Raw genomic sequence first — 18499 nt, 5'->3', positions numbered from 1 at the left:
GCAGGATCCGAGCCATGTCTGCAACCTACACCACAGCTCACGGCAAAGCCGGATCGTTAACCCACTGAGCAAGGGCAGGGATCGAACCCGCAACCTCATGGTTCCTAGTCGGATTCATTAACCACTGCGACACGACGGAAACTCCTTCTTCTGGTTTTTTTAATCTCTGATGTATTCTAATTTCCAAAAGTTTTCTTTTCTTTTTTTTTTCCTTTTGTCTTTTTAAGGCTGCACCCATAGCATATGGAAGTTCCCAGGCTAGGTGGTGAATTGGAGCTGTAGCTGCTGGCCTACACCACAGCCACAGCAACATGGGATCCGAACTGCATGTGCAACCTACACCTCAGTACACGGCAATGCCGGATCCTTAACCTACTGAGCAAGGCCAGGAATCGAACCCTCATCCTCAGGGATACTAGTTGGGTTCGTTTACTACTGAGCCACTACAGAACTCCTCCAAAAGTTTTCTTACTCTATTCTGTCCTATCCTTGTTTAATGAATGTAACATAAATAATACTTCTAGGACTTTCTTTGGGCTCACGACATAACTACTCGGCATAGCTTCTACAGAGGCTCTGGCTTGGTCCCTGGCTCAGGAACTTCGATGTGTTGCAGGTGTGGCCAAAAAAAAAAAAAAATACTTCTAAACATATTAATCTGGGGTTTTTCTGAGCCTTTCTTTTCATTTGTCTTTTGTTTTCTTTTCATTACTTTTGTCTTTTCTTTTCATCTTTTTCTTTTTGTCTTTTTTTCTTTTCTGTCTTTTCATTTGTCTTTGCAACACCAGGTCTTTAACCCACTAAGCAAGGCCAGGGATCAAACCCGCATCCTCATGGATACAGGTCGGGTTCTTAACCAGTTGAGCCACAATAGGAACTCCTTTCTTTAATATCTTTTAGTACATGTCCATAGAAATCATTTATTTTTATAATTATTTCAAAAAAAATTTCGGAGTTCCTGTTGTAGTGCAGCGGAAATGAATCCGACTAGGAGACATGAGGTTTTGGATTCGATCCTTGGCCTTGCTCAGTGGGTTAAGGATCCAGTGTTGCCTTGAGCTGTGGTGTGGGTTGCAGACACGGCTCGGATCTGGTGTTGCTGGGTCTTTGGCTGTGGCATAGGCCGGCAGCTGTAGCTCTGATTTAACCCCTAGCCTGGAACCTCCTATGCCGTGGGTGTGGCCCTAAAAAGCAAAAAAAAAATTATGGAAACTGGAGTCCCCTGTGGTGCAGGGGAAACAAATCTGACTAGTGTTCATGAGGACTGTGGTTTGATCCTTGGCCTCATACAGTGGGTCAGGGATCCGGCATTGCTGTGAGCTGTGGTGTACGTCGCAGATGTAGCTCAGATCCCGTGTTGCTGTGGCTGTGGCACAGGCCATCAGCTGTAGATCTGATTGGACCCCTAGCCTAGGAACTTCCATATGCTGCAGGTGCAGCCTAAAAAGCAAAAAAAATAAAATTATGGAAACCAGAGAAAAACATGAATATGAATAAAAATCATAAATTATGTCTACAACCAGTCATATAACTGTATTTTTAACATTTTAAAGATAAGATTCATCACCCCATATATATAATTTTGTATTCTGCTTTTCAATGTTACATTATAAGTACTTTACAGTGTTTATAATTCAAAAACCTCACCTTTTTTTGTGTGTGTCTTTTTAGGGCCACATCCGAGGCATATGGAGTTCCCCTGGCTAGGGGGTTGAATCAGAGCTATAGCTGCCTGCCTACACCACAGCCACAGCAATGCGGGATCCAAGTCATGTCTATGATACACCACAGCTCATGGCAACACTAGATCCCCCACCCACTGAGTGAGGCCAGGGATCGAACTTGCATGCTCATGGATAGTAGTCAGATTCCTTTCTGCTGAGCCACAATGGGAACTCTTCTTTGTGCTTTTATATTGTGAATATAGTAACGTAGCAACAAATCTTTCCTTCCACGCCCTCACTAGCGTAACATCTAATTAATCTCTGGTTGTACCTCAGCATCATCTGTGGGACATTCATCTCAAAGATTTGGATTCAATTAGAAGATGGTGCTTGGTAGACATAGTTTTTAAAACTGAAACTGAAAGGGTGAAAAGAATGCATTATGTTCTAGGGTAGAATGAATATTTGGGTTTTTTGTTTTTTTTTTCCTAGTGGTCCCCAAAGTTGAAATGAACCTGACTCCTTCTCAAGCTCTGTCTTAATTTTTAATCTCCTTAAACAAATGAGTTTCAAAAAGGGGGGGGAGGGCATACAATAAAAATTTTTCTTTTAAAGACGTCTCTATTCATTGCAGGATTTTTTTACTTTTTTATTTTTCAGCTGTGGTGTGCAGTGGTTTGATATGAAATCTCAGTTCCCAGAGCAGGTATTGAACCCAAGTCACAGTGGTGAAAGCGCCAAGTCCTAACCAGGAGACCCAGTGAACTATCACAATATTTTACAAAATCTATGCCTCTTACCTGGTTGGAGAGTACTAGGAAAGGACAAGGTGACTTTTTCATCTTCATTCTGATAGTTAAATCCTGTAGCATGTATTTCTGGAATGGAAAAAAAATTACTTCATAAAACTGACTATAAAAGTAAGTAAGTAAATAAATAAATAAATAATTATGACTAGACTATTGAAACCAAATCCAGACTGCAGCAATTAACATTCTCAAGAGCAAAATCTCTACTGAAACTATTCTTTTGGAGGGGGGGGGGCACACTATGGCATGCAGACGTTTCTGGGCCAAGCATCAAACCCAAGCCGCAGCAGTGACAATGACCCACAGCAGTTGACAATGCTCATTCCTTAACTGCTAGGCCACCAGAGAAGTCCCTAAATATTCTTAACCTAATAAATTAAGTTCCTATTAACAAGAATAGCATTTCAAACTAATCTATTTTAGGCTATGTAACCTAAGTTAAATATGCTCCTTAAAAAAAAAAAATGCTCCTTAAAAACAATTACACATCCCATATTCATAAAACTTTCATGATATAAAGGAAATAGGGCTATTACAAATGTGAAAACATTTTCTAACAAATTCCCAGACATGCTTCATTCTCATCTTTATGGGACTATGATACTGCTTTAAATGTTGCAAGTCTTACTTATAAACATTTGAAAGACTGAGCAGAATGCCAAGGTTTCGGTGTTAAAGATACATCAATCAAAGTTCTACCCCCCATCCAAACACAGGAAACAATTCCAACAAGATATAAATCATATTTACTTCAGTGAAATTCTTTGTTGTTATATTTTACAGAAATAAAGGTGAAAACAGGTATGTGGATTATCTTAAGGCTTTGATTTACTCCCTACCAGGAGTGAGAAGAGACTGCTTATCTAAGTATATTTCACTATGCTTAGTTGACACTTTAGAAAAAGAGCTAAGTAGATCAACTCCCAACTACATCACACCTCCATTCCAAAAAAAAAAAAAAAAATCACCCAGTTGAAAAGGTAGCATTTAATAAAAGCGGATGAAAATATGTCCAACATCTTTAACAATCAGGGAAATGCAAATCAAAATCACAATGCGATACCACTTCCCATCCACTAGGATGACTACAACCAAAGATAAATAAAAGGCCAATAAAAAGTTTAAGGGAGGATATAGAGAATTTGGAAGTCTTATTGCTGGTAGGAATGTAAACATGTTTTTAAATGCTCTGGAAAACAGCCTGGAAGTTCCTCAAAAGATTAAATATAGAGTTACCATATAACCCAGAAATCCACTCCTAGTGTATATCCTAGAGAAATGAAAACATATGCCCACACAAAAACTAATACATAAATGTTCATACTGGCATTATTCATAGCCAAAACACAGAAACAACTCAAATGTCCATCAATTGATGAACAGATAAAATGTGGAATACAACGGACTGTTATGTGACATCAAAAGGAAACGGAGTTCCTGTTAATGGCTCATCAGGTTAAGAACCCAACACAGTGTCTGAGAGGATGCGGGTTCAATCCCTGGCCTCGCTCAGTGGGTTAAGGATCCACCATTGCCACGGCTGCCACATAGGTCTCAGATGTGGCTTGGATCCAGTGTTGCTGTGGCTGTGGCATAGTCTAGCAGCTGCAGTTCCAAATCAACCCCTAGTCTGGGAACTTCCATGTGCCACAGGTGTGCCCATAAAATTAAAAAGAAAAGTGCTGATAATATGCTATGATATGACTAAGCATTGAAAACATTATACTAAGTGAAAGAAACTAGACACAAAAGGCCACACAGTTATATGAAATGTCCAGAAGAGGTAAATCCAGAGACAGAAAGTAAATTAGTGGTTTCCTAGGGCTGGAAGGTCCTATGGAAATGGGAAGTGACTGCACATGGGTACTTTCTTTGTGGGGTGATGAAAATGTTCTAAAACTGATTCTCATGATAGCTGCACAACTCTGCAAATATCCTAAAAACCACTAAATTGTACATTTAAAGTGAAAGAATTATATGGTATGTGAATTACATCCATCTCAATAAAGCTGTTATTAAAAAGAGAGGTAGCCTTATCAATCATAGGCTTAGGCTTGATAACAGTGACTCAATTTAATAACATTCTATGAGCCAGGCAAGATACCCACAATTCACTCTTTTTTCTTTCTTTTTTGGCCACACCCACAGCACATGAAGTTCCCAGGCCAGGGATTGAATCCGAGTTGCACCTGTGACCTACGCCATAGCTGTGGCAATGCTGAATCCTTAACCCACTGTGTCAGGCTGGGGATTGAACCTTCGCTGCCACAGAGACAATGCTAGAACCTTAACCCACTGTGCCACAGTGGGAACTCCCAATTCACTTTTTTAAAATGAGTCACCCAGGAATTCCCATTGTGGCTTAGTAGGTTAAGAACCCAACCAGTATCCATGAGGATGTGAGTTCCATCCCTGGCCTAGCTCAGTGGGTTAATAATCTGGTGTTGCTGCAACCTGCAGCATAGGTCACAGAGGCAGCTGTCTAGGCAGCTGGACAACCTAGTCTGGGAACTTCCATATGCCTCAAGTGCCGTCCTAAAAAGAAAATGAATAAATAAATAAAATAAAATGAGTCACCCAAAGATTAAATTTTCAGTGTTTCCAATATGATTACTGTTCAAATATGTCATTATAAAGCAAAAATCTTTTTTTCCATTTTTTTTTTTTTTAAGGGCCATACCCAAGGCATACAGAAGTCCGCAGGCTAGGGGGTCTAATTGGAGCTGTAGTCACTGGCCTTTGCCATGGCCACAGCAATGCCAGATCTGAGCCACGTCTGTGACCTACACCACAGCTCAGGGCAATGCCAGATCCTTAACTCACTGAGTGAGGCCAGGGAATGAACCTGCAACCTCACTGTTCCTAGTCGGATTTGCTTCCACTGTGCCATGATGGTAACTCCTAAAGCAAAAATCTTTATGAAACCAATGAGGAGTTCCCACTGTGGCGAATGGGATCAGCAGTGTCTTGGGAGTGCTGGGATGCAAGTTTGATCCCCAGCCCAGCATGGTCGGTTAAGGATCTGATGTTGCAGCAGTTGCAGCTTAGGTCGCAACCATGGCTGGGATCGATCCCCTGGCCTGGAAAGTCCATATGCCATGGGGCAGCCAAAAAAAAAAAAAAGAAAAAAAAATCAGTAAGAAATAAGAAACTACAATTTCAGATTTTAAAAGAACTTTAATAAATTATTCCTTATTTGACAGATGAAGAAAATGAGGCACATAAAGTTCATGATTTACCTAAGGTCACACAGCTGGACTAGAACTCAGTTCCCTTTCTACTGCTATTACCAAAATTCTTTTTACTATTTGAAAATGCACAGGGAGTTCCCACCGTGGCGCAGTGGTTAACAAATCCAACTAGGAACCATGAGGTTTCGAGTTTGGTCCCTGGCCTTGCTCAGTGGGTTAAGAGATCTAGCGTTGCTGTGAACTGTGGTGTAGGTTGCAGATGCGGCTCGGATCCTGCCTTGCCATGGCTGGGGTATAGGCCGGCGGCTACAGCTCTGATTCAATCCCTAGCCTGGGAACCTCCATATGCTGCGAGAGTGGCCATAGAAAAGGGAAAAAAAAAAAAAAAAAAAAGACTTAGAAAGGGAGTTCCCATTATGGCTCAGTGGTAATGAAACTGATTAGTATGCATGAGGACTCAGGTTCGATCCCTGGCCTTGCTCAGTGGGTTAAGGATCTGGTGTTGCAAAAAGCTATGGTATAGGTTGCAGATCTATGGTTATAGCGTAGACCAGCAGCTGCAACTCCAATTTGACCCCTAGCCTAGGAACTTCAATATGCAGTAGGTACAATCCTAAAAAAAAAAAAAAAATGCAGAGGAAGGAGTTAAATAGATATTATTCCAAAGGAGACATGCAAATAGACAACAGGCACATGAAGAAATGTTCAACACCACTAATTATTAGGGAAATGCAAATCAAAACCACAAGGAGTTATCCCCTCACTCCTGTTAGACTGGCTTTTATCGGAAAGACAAGAAATAACAAATGTTGGCAAGTATCTGGGAATGTAAACTGGTTTAGCCACTATGGAAGACAGTATGGAGATTCCTCAAAAAATTAAAAATACAATTACCACATGATCTAGCTATCTCACTTCTGGATACTTATCCAAAGAATATGAAAACATTAGTTCAAAAAGATATATGCACCCCTATGTTCATCACAGCATTACTTATAATACATACCCAAGATAGGGAAACAGCCTAAGTACCTATCAACAGATGAATGGATAAAGATGTGGTATATAAACACAGTGGAATATTACTCAGCCATAAAAAATGAAATCTTGGAGTTCCCTTCATGGCTCAGTGGTTAATGAACCCAACTAGGACCAGGAGGAAGTAGGTTCCATCACTGGCCTTGCTCAGTGGGTTTGGGATCCGGTGTGGCCGTGAGCTGTTGTGTAGGTCGCAGGCACAGCTCAGATCTCATGATGCTGTGGTTGTGGTATAGGCTGGCAGCTACAGCTGATTCGACCCATAGCCTGGGAACCTCCATATGCCACCTGTGCAGCCCTAAAAAAAAAGAAAAAAGCAGTAAATCTTAAAACAGGAGTTTTAAAATTCTTAAAACAGGAATAAGAAAAAATAAATTCTTAAAACAACAGTCACTAAGTCAATCCACATTCCACATCACCTTATAGCTGTTTAAATAAGATTTGGGGAGCTTTTTTTTTTTCTCTTTAAATTTAGGGCTGTACTTGCAGCATATGGAAGTTCCCAGGTGAGGATTTGAATCAGAGCTGTAGCTGCCAGCCTACACCACAGCCACAGCAATGTATGATCCGAGCTGCATTTACAACATATGCTGTAGCTTGTAACAAAACGCCGCATCCTTAACCTACTGAGCGAGGCCAGAGACTGAACCCATATCCTCATGGATATCAGTGGGGTTCTTAAAGTGCTGAGCCATAATGGGATAATGTTTTAAAACTTGCTAAATACAATTTTAAAACTATTATAATCATATACTTTACATTTGTACACAGCCACTTGGAAACGACAATTCCTCATCAGAGTCTATCACTACCAATCAAAACCAACTAAAGTGAAAGTTAAAGAATGCAAATATGTACAATTGTAAACTTCATGTTCTTTATCTCCGACTGTACTAAAGAGAATACAAGGGTTGGCTAATGGTATCATTTGTTCCTTCTAATGCACAAATTTATTCAATCTGACTCCAGTTTGATCCAACAGCACTTGAAGATCACTTACAATAGATCCATTCTGCATAGACAGTAGAACACAGTTCACAGGTAAACTCAGAAATCCTAACAAGATCAGGAATTAAAAATATAAGGTTTTTTTTTCTTTTGGTCTTTTTAGGGCCACACCACGACACATGGAGGTTCCGAGGCTAGGGGTCAAATTGGTGCTGCAGCTGCCAAACTATGCCACAGCCACACAACGCCAGATCCGAGCCATGTCTGCAAGCTACAGCACAGCTAACGGCAATGCCAGATCATTAATCCACTAAGCGAGGCCAGGTATCAAACCTGTGACCTCATGGATACCAGTCAGATTAGTTTCCACTGAGCCATAGTGGGAACTCCAAAAATATAAGGTTTTATCTTAGTGTTAATACTACATAAATTCTTTCCTTTCAAAAAACATGTCTTCTATTTGTCTCTATTGTCTTTGCAATTAGTTTTAAGTTTATTGTAAATAAAAAATACTTCAGACATGCTTTCATACTTACCAAACTACCACTTTAAAATGGATATTAAATAAAAATTCCTTGAATGACTATACAAATGACCACTTACCCAAAAACAAATAAACAAACAAACAAACAAAAAAAACACTTGGATATGGGGGAGAGGAGAAGCATTAAATAAAAAACAAACTCCCTTCAGCTAATTTATCTGGAAAGTGAGCAGACAGGCAGAATCTGGGAGATAGAGGGGTAATCTCTGCACAATATTCAGTGCAGTTCTAAATTAATCGAATGTACTTGCTTTTAGCATAATTATAACACTTACATAAGTAATTATTTATCTATACATCAAAGAATGTATATAGAGGAGTTTCTGAGGTGGCACAGCAGAAACAAATCCAACTAGGAACCATGAGGTGGTGGGTTCGATTCCTGGCCTTGCTCAGTGGGTTAAGGATCCGGTGTTGCCCTGAGCTGTAGTGTAGGTCGCAAACGTGGCTTGGATCCCGAGTTGCTGTGCTCTGGCGCAGGCCGGCGGCTACAGCTCCGATTCGATCCCTAGCCTGGGAACCTCCATATGTTGCAGGTGTAGCCCTAAAAAGACCAAAAAAAAAAAAAGGGAAGGAAATTCTGAAACATGCTATAACATGGATGAACCTTAAAGACATTACAGTAAGTGAAATAAGCTAATCATTAAATACTAATGTAGAGTTCTCGTTATGGCTCAGTGGGTTACAAACCCTACTAGTATAACATTAGGATGTGATCCTTCGCCTTGCTCAGTGGGTTAAGGATCTGGCATTGCCATGAGCTATGGCACAGGTAGCAGACATGACTCAGATCTAGCATGGCTGTGGCTGTGGCATGGGCCGGCAGCTGCAACTCGACTGGACCTGGAAACTTCCATACGCCACAAGCGCAGCCCTGAAAAAAAAAGACAAATGATGTATGATTCCACTTGATATGAAGTATCTACAATAGTTAAATTCACAGAAACAGGAGTTCCCGTCATGGCTCAGTGGTTAACGAATCCAACTAGGAACTATGAGGTTGCGGGTTCGATCCCTGGCCTCGCTCAGTGGGTTAAGGATCCAGCATTGTCGTTAGCTATGGTGTAGGTCGCAGATGCGGCCCAGATCCCGGGTTGCTGTGGCTGTGGTGTAGGCTGGCGGCTACAGCTCCGATTTGACCCCTAGCCTGGGAGCCTCCATATGCCATGGGAACAGCCCTAGAAAAGGCAAAAAGACAAAAAAAAATCATAGAAACAGAAAATAGAATGGTAGTTGCCAGCGGCTGAGGGATGGGGGAAATGGGGAGTTATTGTTCAAGGGGTATAGAATTTTGGTTTTGCAAGATAAGAGTTGTGGAGATGGATGGCAGTGATGATTGCTCAGCAATGTAAAGGTATACCAATGAACTGTGTATTTATAAATGATTAAGATAATAAATTTTATGTTATGAGCATTTTACTACAATAAAAAAAGGATGTTCTGGTTATATTCTAGCTGCAAAAAAAATAAAAATAAAAAATAAGAAAAAAATTAATTCCTCTCTAGAATAAGCTAAAATCTGCTGAAAGAAATTAAAGATCTAAATAAATAAATATATATTCTTCATGAATGGTTAGGCTCCAATGCAGTCAATGCAATCCCTATAACATCCACAGGCTTTTTTTTGTAGAAATTGACAAGCTGATTCTAAAATTTATATGAAAATTAAATGGACCTAGAATAGCCAACATCATTTTTAAAAAGGACGAAGACAGAGCACCTACACTACCTGATTTCAAAACTTAAAATAGAACAGGAAGAGTCCAGAAAGTCAAAGGGGAAAGAATAATCTTTAAAACAAAATGGCACTAGAAAACATAGATAGCCATATACCAGTAGCTAATTAATTAATAACAAAACTTCTACCCTTATCTCATACCATATACAAAATCTAACTCAAAATGGACCAAAAATGTAAATGTAAAAGTTAAAATTACAAAACTTCTAGAAGACAATTTTTCTTTTTTTTTTGGTCTTTTTGCCACATATGGAGGCTCCCAGGCTAGGGATCGAATCAGAGCTGTAGCCACCGGCCTGCACCACAGCCACAGCAACAAAGGATCCGAGCCATGTCTGCAACCTACACCACGGCTCACGGCAACACTGGATCCTTAACCCACTGAGCAAGGCTAGGGATCAAACCCACATCCTCATGGGTCCTAGTTGGATTCGTTAACCACTGAGCCACGATGGGAACTCCTAGAAGACAATTTTAATGTCCTTGAATTTTGCAACATTTTAAATAGGTCGTAAAAACCCATAAAGAAAAATTCAATAAACTGAAATTCACGGAAATTTAAAATTTATGCTCTTCAAAAACCACTGCAACAAAAATGAAAAGGCAAACCACAGACAGTAAAAAGTATTTGCAAAACATGTCCACCAAAAGCTTATACATGGAATATATTAAAAACTCTTAAAATTCACTAAGAAGATAAACTCCCTTCAATGGCAAAATGTCTGAATAGATACTTTACTAAAGAACACATATGGGAGTTCCCATTGTGGCACAGCGGAAAGGAACCCAACTAGTATCCATGAGGATGTGGGTTCAACCCCTAGCCTCACTCAGTGGGTTGGGGATCCAGCGTTGCCATGAGCTGCGGTATAGGTCACAGATGTAGCTCAGATCCCACACTGCTGTGGCTGTGGCATAGGCCGGCAGCTACAGCTCCAATTAGACCCCTAGCCTAGGAACTTCCATATACTATGGGTTGGCCCTAAAAATCTAAAAAAAAAAGCAAAAAAAGAAGAAGAAAAAACTTATGAATGGCAAATAAGGACATGAAATTGGCACAACACTATAAATCAACTATCTTTAATAATAAAAAATATTTAAAAAAACACAAGATACCATTACACAACCACTTGAATAGCTAAAACTTAAAAGATGGGAGTTCCTGTCATGGTGCTATGGAAAGGAATCTGACTAGGAACCATGAGGTTTCAGGTTTGATCCCTGGCCTTGCTCAGTGGGTTAAGGATCTGGTGTTGCCGTGAGCTGTGGTGTAAGTCGAAGACGTGGCTTGGATCCTTTGCTGCTGTGGCTGGGGCGTAGGCCAGCAGTTGTGGCTCTGATTCAATCCCTAGCCTGGGAACCTCCATATGCCATGGGTGTGGGTCCTAATAAGCAAATAAATAAATAAATAAAAATAAAACTTAAAAGATGGAATATAATAAGTGTTATTGGCAAGGATATCAAGCAACTGGAATTCTCAGTTACTATGAATATAAAACGGTACAACCATTTAGGAAAACTGGTCGTTTCTTTAAAAATTCTCCATTTACTAGAGTTCTTTTGTGGTGCAGCAGGTTAAGGATCCAGCATTGTCACTGCAGTGGCTTGGGTCACTGCTATAGCACAGTCTGATCCCTGCCCCAGGAATTTCCACATGCCATAGGCATGGCCAAAAAAAAAAAAAAATCTCCATTTACTATATGATGCAGCCATTGTGCTCCCACGTATTTACCCAAGAGAAATGAAAGTAAATGTCCAGAAAAGGGTACAGACTGCTTTTATATTTTTAAAATGCAACTTTTTATATTGGAAATAAAAGTAAAAGCACCAGGGAGTTCCCATTGTAGCTCAGCAGGTTAAGAACCCAACATAGTATCCATAAGGATGTGGATTCAATCCCTGGCCTTGATCACTGGGTCAAGGATCCAGTGTTGCCAAAGGGCAGTGTACATCTCAATGCAGCTGGGATCCAGCATTGCTGTGGCTGTGGCTGTGGTGCAGGCCAGCAGCTGCAGTTCCAATTTGACCCCTAGCCTGGGAACTTCCATATGCCACAAAAGTGGCCCTAAAAAAAAAAAAAAAAAAAAAAAAAAAAGACAAAAAGATTAAGAAATAAAAGAAAACCACCAGGAAGGGAGATCCCCGGTAGCCTAGTGGTTAGGACTTGGCACTTTTCACCGCTGCAGCCCAGGATTCAGTCCCTGGTCTAGGAACTGAGGTCTCACATCAAGCTACTGTATGTAATGGCCAAAACAAACAAAAAACCACCAGGAGGATATATGGTATCTGGTCTTACACATAAGGAGCTTAGAATTTGCCACTCCATCCTAACAACACAAGTATAAAGCTGGAGAAACTGAAAAAACAACTCAGATCCACCAGAGAAGTGAGAATAAAGGGCAAACCACTGCTGAAAAAATTGGAGACAGGCAGATACAGAAAATCACAACTTACCACTGTAGAAATAGACAAGAAGAAACCATCCTTGGCAACCAGTGCCAGGGCAGAAAAACCTGAACCGTAATTGATGAAGCGCTGGAGGCTCAGGGTGGATAAGCTTGAGAGTTTAAAATTCCAGGAGGAACCCAGTTATAAGGAGACCCTCGTGCTTTTCTAGGTTTTACCTCCAGGAGCTCTACTGGGTCCTAACAGTCAATATTAGAGAAAAATCCTCTCATGCTTTTCTGGCAAAGGGAGAGAAAATAAACCATTTTGAAATATGCTAAAACATTCTGTTCTTAACAAAACATGCCCCAAGGAACAACTATTTTACCAGAGCTTAACCTGCTGGGGTTTTATCAGAGCCTAACCTACCTGGGGTAAAGGAAATGCGCAACTCCAGCCCCTCCAACCATCTGGTCCCACCTAAGGGGGTAAGAAAACCTAAGAAACACCAATGAAACTCAGACCAGGAATACAATCTCATGAAAGACTAAGACTCCCCCCCTTACCTTACCATTGAATTATTAAAGGCCTACTTATTTCAGCTCCTTTCACCCAGTACCTCATGTTTGCCTCTTAAAAAAAAAATTGCAAGGCATACTAAAAGGCAGAAAACACCATTATAAGAGACTGAACAAGCATCGAAACCAGAATCAGATATGGCAGGAATGTTGGAATTATCAGGTCAGAAATTCGCTCTTAAAACTATGATTAAAATATCTAAGGATGGATAATACAAGCAAAAAGATGGAAATTCTAAGAAAGAATAAAAAGAAATACTTGAGATCAAAAACACTGTAACAGAAATGAAGAATATCTTTGATGGGCTCATCATTAGACTGGACACAGCTAAGAAATCAAACTCTGAGTTTGAGGATTTGACACTAGAAACTTCCAAAACCAAAGCAAAGAGAAAAAAGACTGGGAGGAAAAAAAAAGCAGCAGAACAAAATATCTAAGAATTGTGGGAAAACTACAAAAGGTGTAACATACATGTAACAGGAATACCACAGGAGAAAAAAATAGAAAGAGAAGCAACATTTAAAGCAAGAATGACTGAGAATTTTCCCAAATTAATTCAGAAACCAAACCACAAGTCAGGAATGACAGGAGACCAAGCAGGATAAAGGGAAAGAAAGGGAAAACAAACAAAAAAACCAACTACACCTAGGCATACCATAGTCAAAATTTAAAAGCTAGAGAAAGAAAATCTTGTAAGAAGCCAGAGGAAAAAAACACCTTACCTAGAGAGGAACAACGATAAGAATTATACTTCACTCCTCCAAAACCATGCTGGCAAGTAAAGAGTGGAATGCCTGGGCAAAACTATTATTCAAACAGATACCTAACACCCTTATGTTCATAGCAGCGCAATTTACAATAGCCAAGACATGGAAACAACCTAAATGTTCACAGACAGATGAATGGATAAAGAAAATGTATATGTAGTAGAGCTTCCTTGCCTGCCTGCTTGCATCTCTTACAAGCGTCCTATCCTAATAAATCTATTTCTTGCCTATCACTTTGTCTCTTGCGTGGAGACAAGAAGAACCTGAACCTCAGTGAGCCCAGACACAAGAAAGAAAGTCATGGTGTAAAATCCTCAAGAACCAAGAGAACCAGTCATGGGGCCACTAAACACCAGCGCTGGAGAAGAATGTAAGCTTGTCCCACCCTGATCCTTACCTGTGACCCTATTTTACACTTCATACTGTAAAACCCCTTCCTCTTCTCTCCCAAAGTGAGGCGCAGTATTTACGGCATCAGCCTGCTGTGGCCTCCTTTGTCTGGCAAAGCAATAAAGCTACTTTTTTCTCAAAAAAAAAAAAAAAAAAAGACATATGTATACACACACGGTATTACTCAGTCATCGAAAAAGATTGAAATAGTTCTGTTGTGGTGCCGTGGGTTAAGGATCCAGCTTGAGTTGTTGCTGCGGTGCAAGTCTGACTCCTGGCCTGGGAATTTCCACATGCTGCAGGCATGGCAGAAAAACAAAAAAAAAACAAAGAAAAACAGTGAAACAATGCCATTTGCAGCAATATGGATGGACCTAGAGATTATCACACTAAGTAAGTAAGTCAGAAAGACAAAGACAAGAAGTTCCTTGTGGCACAGTAGGTTAAAGACCTGGCATTGCTGCAGCTGTGATACAAGCTACAACTACAGCACAGGTTTAATCCCTGACCTGGGAACTTCCACATGCCATGAGTTCAGCCAAACAGAAAGAAAGAGAAAGACAAATACCATACGATATCACCTTATATGTGGAATCTAATTTAAAAAAAAACCACTAAAGAACTTAAATAAACTCAGATATTTCAACCAATCTTGGTTACCATAGGTGAAACCATTTGCAGGGAGGCAAGAATCGGGAGGGTGGGACTAACACACACACTTCTCCTATAAAACATGATTAACAAGAACCTACTATATAGTATAGGAAAATCTACTCAACAGTTTGTAATAACCTATAGAGGAAAAAAAGAATGATATATTGGTATGTATGACTGATTCACTTTGCCATACACCTGCAATAATACAATACTGTAAAAACTATACCCCAATAAAATTAAATTTTGAAAAAATCCACTGGATATAATTGATATCTATTTCCTCACACAACAGCTGATTATACATTTTACTCAAGCTCGCATGGAACACTCACAAAGACAGATCACATTCTGGGTCGTAAAACATGCCTTGGAGTTCCCATTGTGGCGCAGTGGTTCACGGATCCGACTAGGAACCATGAGGTTGCGGGTTCGATCCCTGGCCTTCCTCAGTGGGTTAAGGATCGGGCGCTACCGTGAGCTGTGGTGTAGGTTGCAGACATGGCTCGGATCCCGCATTGCTGTGGCTCTGGCGTAGGCCAGTGGCTACGGTTCGGATCAGACCCCTAGCCTGGGAACCTCCATATGCCGTGGGAGTGGGCCTAGAAAAGACAAAAAAAAAAGCCTTAACTAATTTAAAAGAATAAAAAATCATAAACTGCTCTCAGACCACAAAGGAATTAAACTAGAAATCAGTAATAGAAAATTAACTTGAAAAATCCCCAAATACTTAGGAGATTAAACAACACATTATAGATAAGACATAGGTTAAAGAAGAAATAACCTTCCAAAACAGAAAGCATCAGGCCCAGATGGGTTCATTTGTGAATTTTACCAAATTACTTAAGGAAGAAATTACACCCATTTTCTACAATCTCTTCTAGAGGATAGTAACAGAAGAAAATACTTCCTAACTCAGTCTATGAGGACAACCATTATCCTAGCATCAAAATCAGACAAAGACATTACAAGAATACTACAGACCTATACCTCTTAGAAACATAAATGCAAAAATTCTCAACAAAATATCAAGCGAATCAACTCCAACAATGTATAAAAAGAATGACAGAACATGTCTAGTGGAGGAGTTCTCATCGTGGCTCAGTGGTTAATGAATCTGACGAGGAATCATGAGGTTACAGGTTTGATCCCTAGCCTTGCTCAATGGGTTAAGGGTCCGGCGTTGTTGCTGTGAGCTGTGGGTGCTGGTTGCAGACTCGGCTGGGGTCCCGCGTTGCTGTGGCTGTGGCATAGGCCAGCAGCTACAGCTCCAATTCGACCCCTAGCCTGAGAACCTCCACATGCTGTGGGAGCGGCCCAAGAAATGGCAAAAAGACAAAAAAAAAAAAGAAAAGGAAAAGGAAGTAAAAGTATACATACCAGAAAGGTAGAAATAAAACTGTCTTTGTTCACAGATGATACGGTCGTGTAGAAACTTCAAAAGAATCAGCAAAAAACTCCTGCAACTAATTGATTTAACTAGTAATTAAGGCAAGGGTGCAGGATACAGGGTTAACACACTATTGTTAAAGTCAATTATTTTCCAATATACCAGCAATGAATAAGTGGTATTTGAAATACTAAAAAAGTTATCATTTACATTATCACCCCCAAGAATGAAATACTTAGGTATAAACCTAACAAAATATATACAAGGTTCATGTGAGAAAAATTACAAAATTCTGATGAAAGGTACCAAGGAAGAACTAAGTAAATGAAAAGATATATTCCATCTTCATAGATAAAAAGATTTAATACTGTCAAGATAATCTGTTTTTCCCATCTGATTTATAGATTCAATACCAACCCCAATCGAAATCTCATAAAGTTATTTCGTGAATATTTTTTAATTGACTCTAAAGTTTATATGAAGAGGCAAACTATTTATTTATTTATTTATTTGTTTATTTATTTTCTTTTGGGGCAGCACCACCGGCAGCATATGGAGGGTCCCAGGCTAGAGGTCGAATGGGAGCTGTAGCCACCGGCCTGCAATACAGCCACAGCAATGCGGGATCTGAGCCAGATCCTTAACTGACTAAGCAAGTCCAGGGATCGAACCTACATCCTTTTGGATGCTAGTCAGATTTGTTTCCACTAAGCCACATCGGGAATTCCAAGGCAAACAATCTAGAATGCCTAACTCAATGTTGAAGAACAACAAAGTCAGAAGACTCACACTATCCAACTTCAAGAATTACTATAAAGCTACAGTAATCAAGATGGTATGGTATTGGAGAAACAGAAGAAAAATAGATCAGTGGAACAGAACAGACAGCCTAGAAACAGACCACATAAATATAGTTACCTGATCTTGACAAAGGAGCAAAGGCAATACAATGGAACTATCTTTTCAACACATGTTGCTAGCAACTGGACACCACATGCCAAAAAAATGAATCTAGACAGACCTTCCCCTTTTATAAAATTTAAGTCAAAATGGATTATAGACCTAAATGTAAAATGCAAAACTAAGACTACTGGAAGATAACACAAGAGAAAATCTAACTGACCTTGGGTTGGGTATTGTGATGACTTTTTGCATATACCACCACCAAAGCCCAATGCGTGAAAGAAATAATAACCCATACTTTATTAAAATAAAAAATTAGGATTCCCGTTGTGGCGCAGTGGTTAACAAATCCGACAAGGAACCATGAGGTTGCAGATTCGATCCCTGGCCTTGCTCAGTGGGTTAAGGATCCAGCGTTGCCATGAGCTGTGGTGTAGGTCACAGACGCGGCTCGGATCCCGTGTTGCTATGGCTCAGGCGTAGGCCGGCGGCTACAGCTCAGATTCAACCCCTAGACTGGGAACCTCCATATGCCGTGGGAGTAGCCCAAGAAAATGGCAAAAAGACAAAAAAAAACAAACAAAAAACAGAGCTCTGAGGAGTTCCTGCTATGGCACAATGGGATTGGTGATGTCTTGGGAGCATTGGGACACAGGTTCAATTCCTGACCCCGCACAGTGGGTTAAGGATCTGGTGGCTTAGATCACAACTGTGGCTTGGATTTGATCCCTAGCCCAAGAAATTCCATGTGTTGCAGGGGAGCCAAAAAAGAAAAAAAGAAAAATTAGAGCCCTGAGAAGAACAATGTTAAGAGACTAAGAAGACAAGCCACAGAGTGGGAAAAAATATTTGTAAAGACACATATGACAACAGACTGTTATCCAAAATGCGCAAAGAATTCTTAAAACTCAACAATAATAAAAATAACCTAATATTGTGCAAAATACCTGAGTGGACACCTCACTGAAGGAGATATACAGATGGCGAGTAAGCATATGAAAAAATGTTCAACATCAAGTCATTAGGGTCCTGCAAATTAAAGCAATGGCATACCACTACATACCTATAGAATAGCCAAAAATCCAAAACACAACAGATGCTGGGGAGCATGTGGAGCAACAGGAACTCTCATTCATTGCTGGTTGGAATGCAAGATGATATAATCGCTTTGGAGGACAATTTGGCAGTTTCTTATAAATCTAAACACACTCTTATCACAGGACCCAGCAATCATGCTCCTTGATACTTAGCCAATGGAGATCAAAACTTACGTCCTCACAAAAACCTCACAAAAACATGGATATTTACAGAACCTTTATTCATAACTGCTACAACCTGGAAGCAACCAGGAAGTCCTTCAGTAGGTGAATGGATAAATAAACCAATACACTGCTGTATAGCACAGAGAACTATATCCAGTCACTTATGATGGAAGATATTATCAGAAAAAGAATGTGTATTTATATATAACTGGGTCACTTTGCTGTACAGCAGAAATC

The 18499-nt window shown here is 40.1% G+C and overlaps 1 protein-coding gene across 1 annotated transcript in view; it reads right to left on the bottom strand.

The window, feature by feature from the left end:
• Positions 1 to 18499, bottom strand: part of NPEPPS (aminopeptidase puromycin sensitive) — an 85684-nt gene that overhangs the window by 48287 nt on the left and 18898 nt on the right. The window contains exon 3 of the mRNA XM_047756922.1: positions 2465 to 2542. Coding sequence (XP_047612878.1) covers positions 2465 to 2542 — 78 coding nt within the window. The remainder of the gene's footprint in view (positions 1 to 2464; positions 2543 to 18499) is intronic.

This window comes from Phacochoerus africanus, chromosome 14 (genome assembly GCF_016906955.1).
Source record: "Phacochoerus africanus isolate WHEZ1 chromosome 14, ROS_Pafr_v1, whole genome shotgun sequence".
In the NCBI taxonomy this organism is placed as follows: Eukaryota; Metazoa; Chordata; class Mammalia; order Artiodactyla; family Suidae; genus Phacochoerus; species Phacochoerus africanus.
The sequence above is the reverse complement of the archived record's forward strand: the minus strand, read 5'-3'. Positions and strand labels throughout refer to the sequence as shown.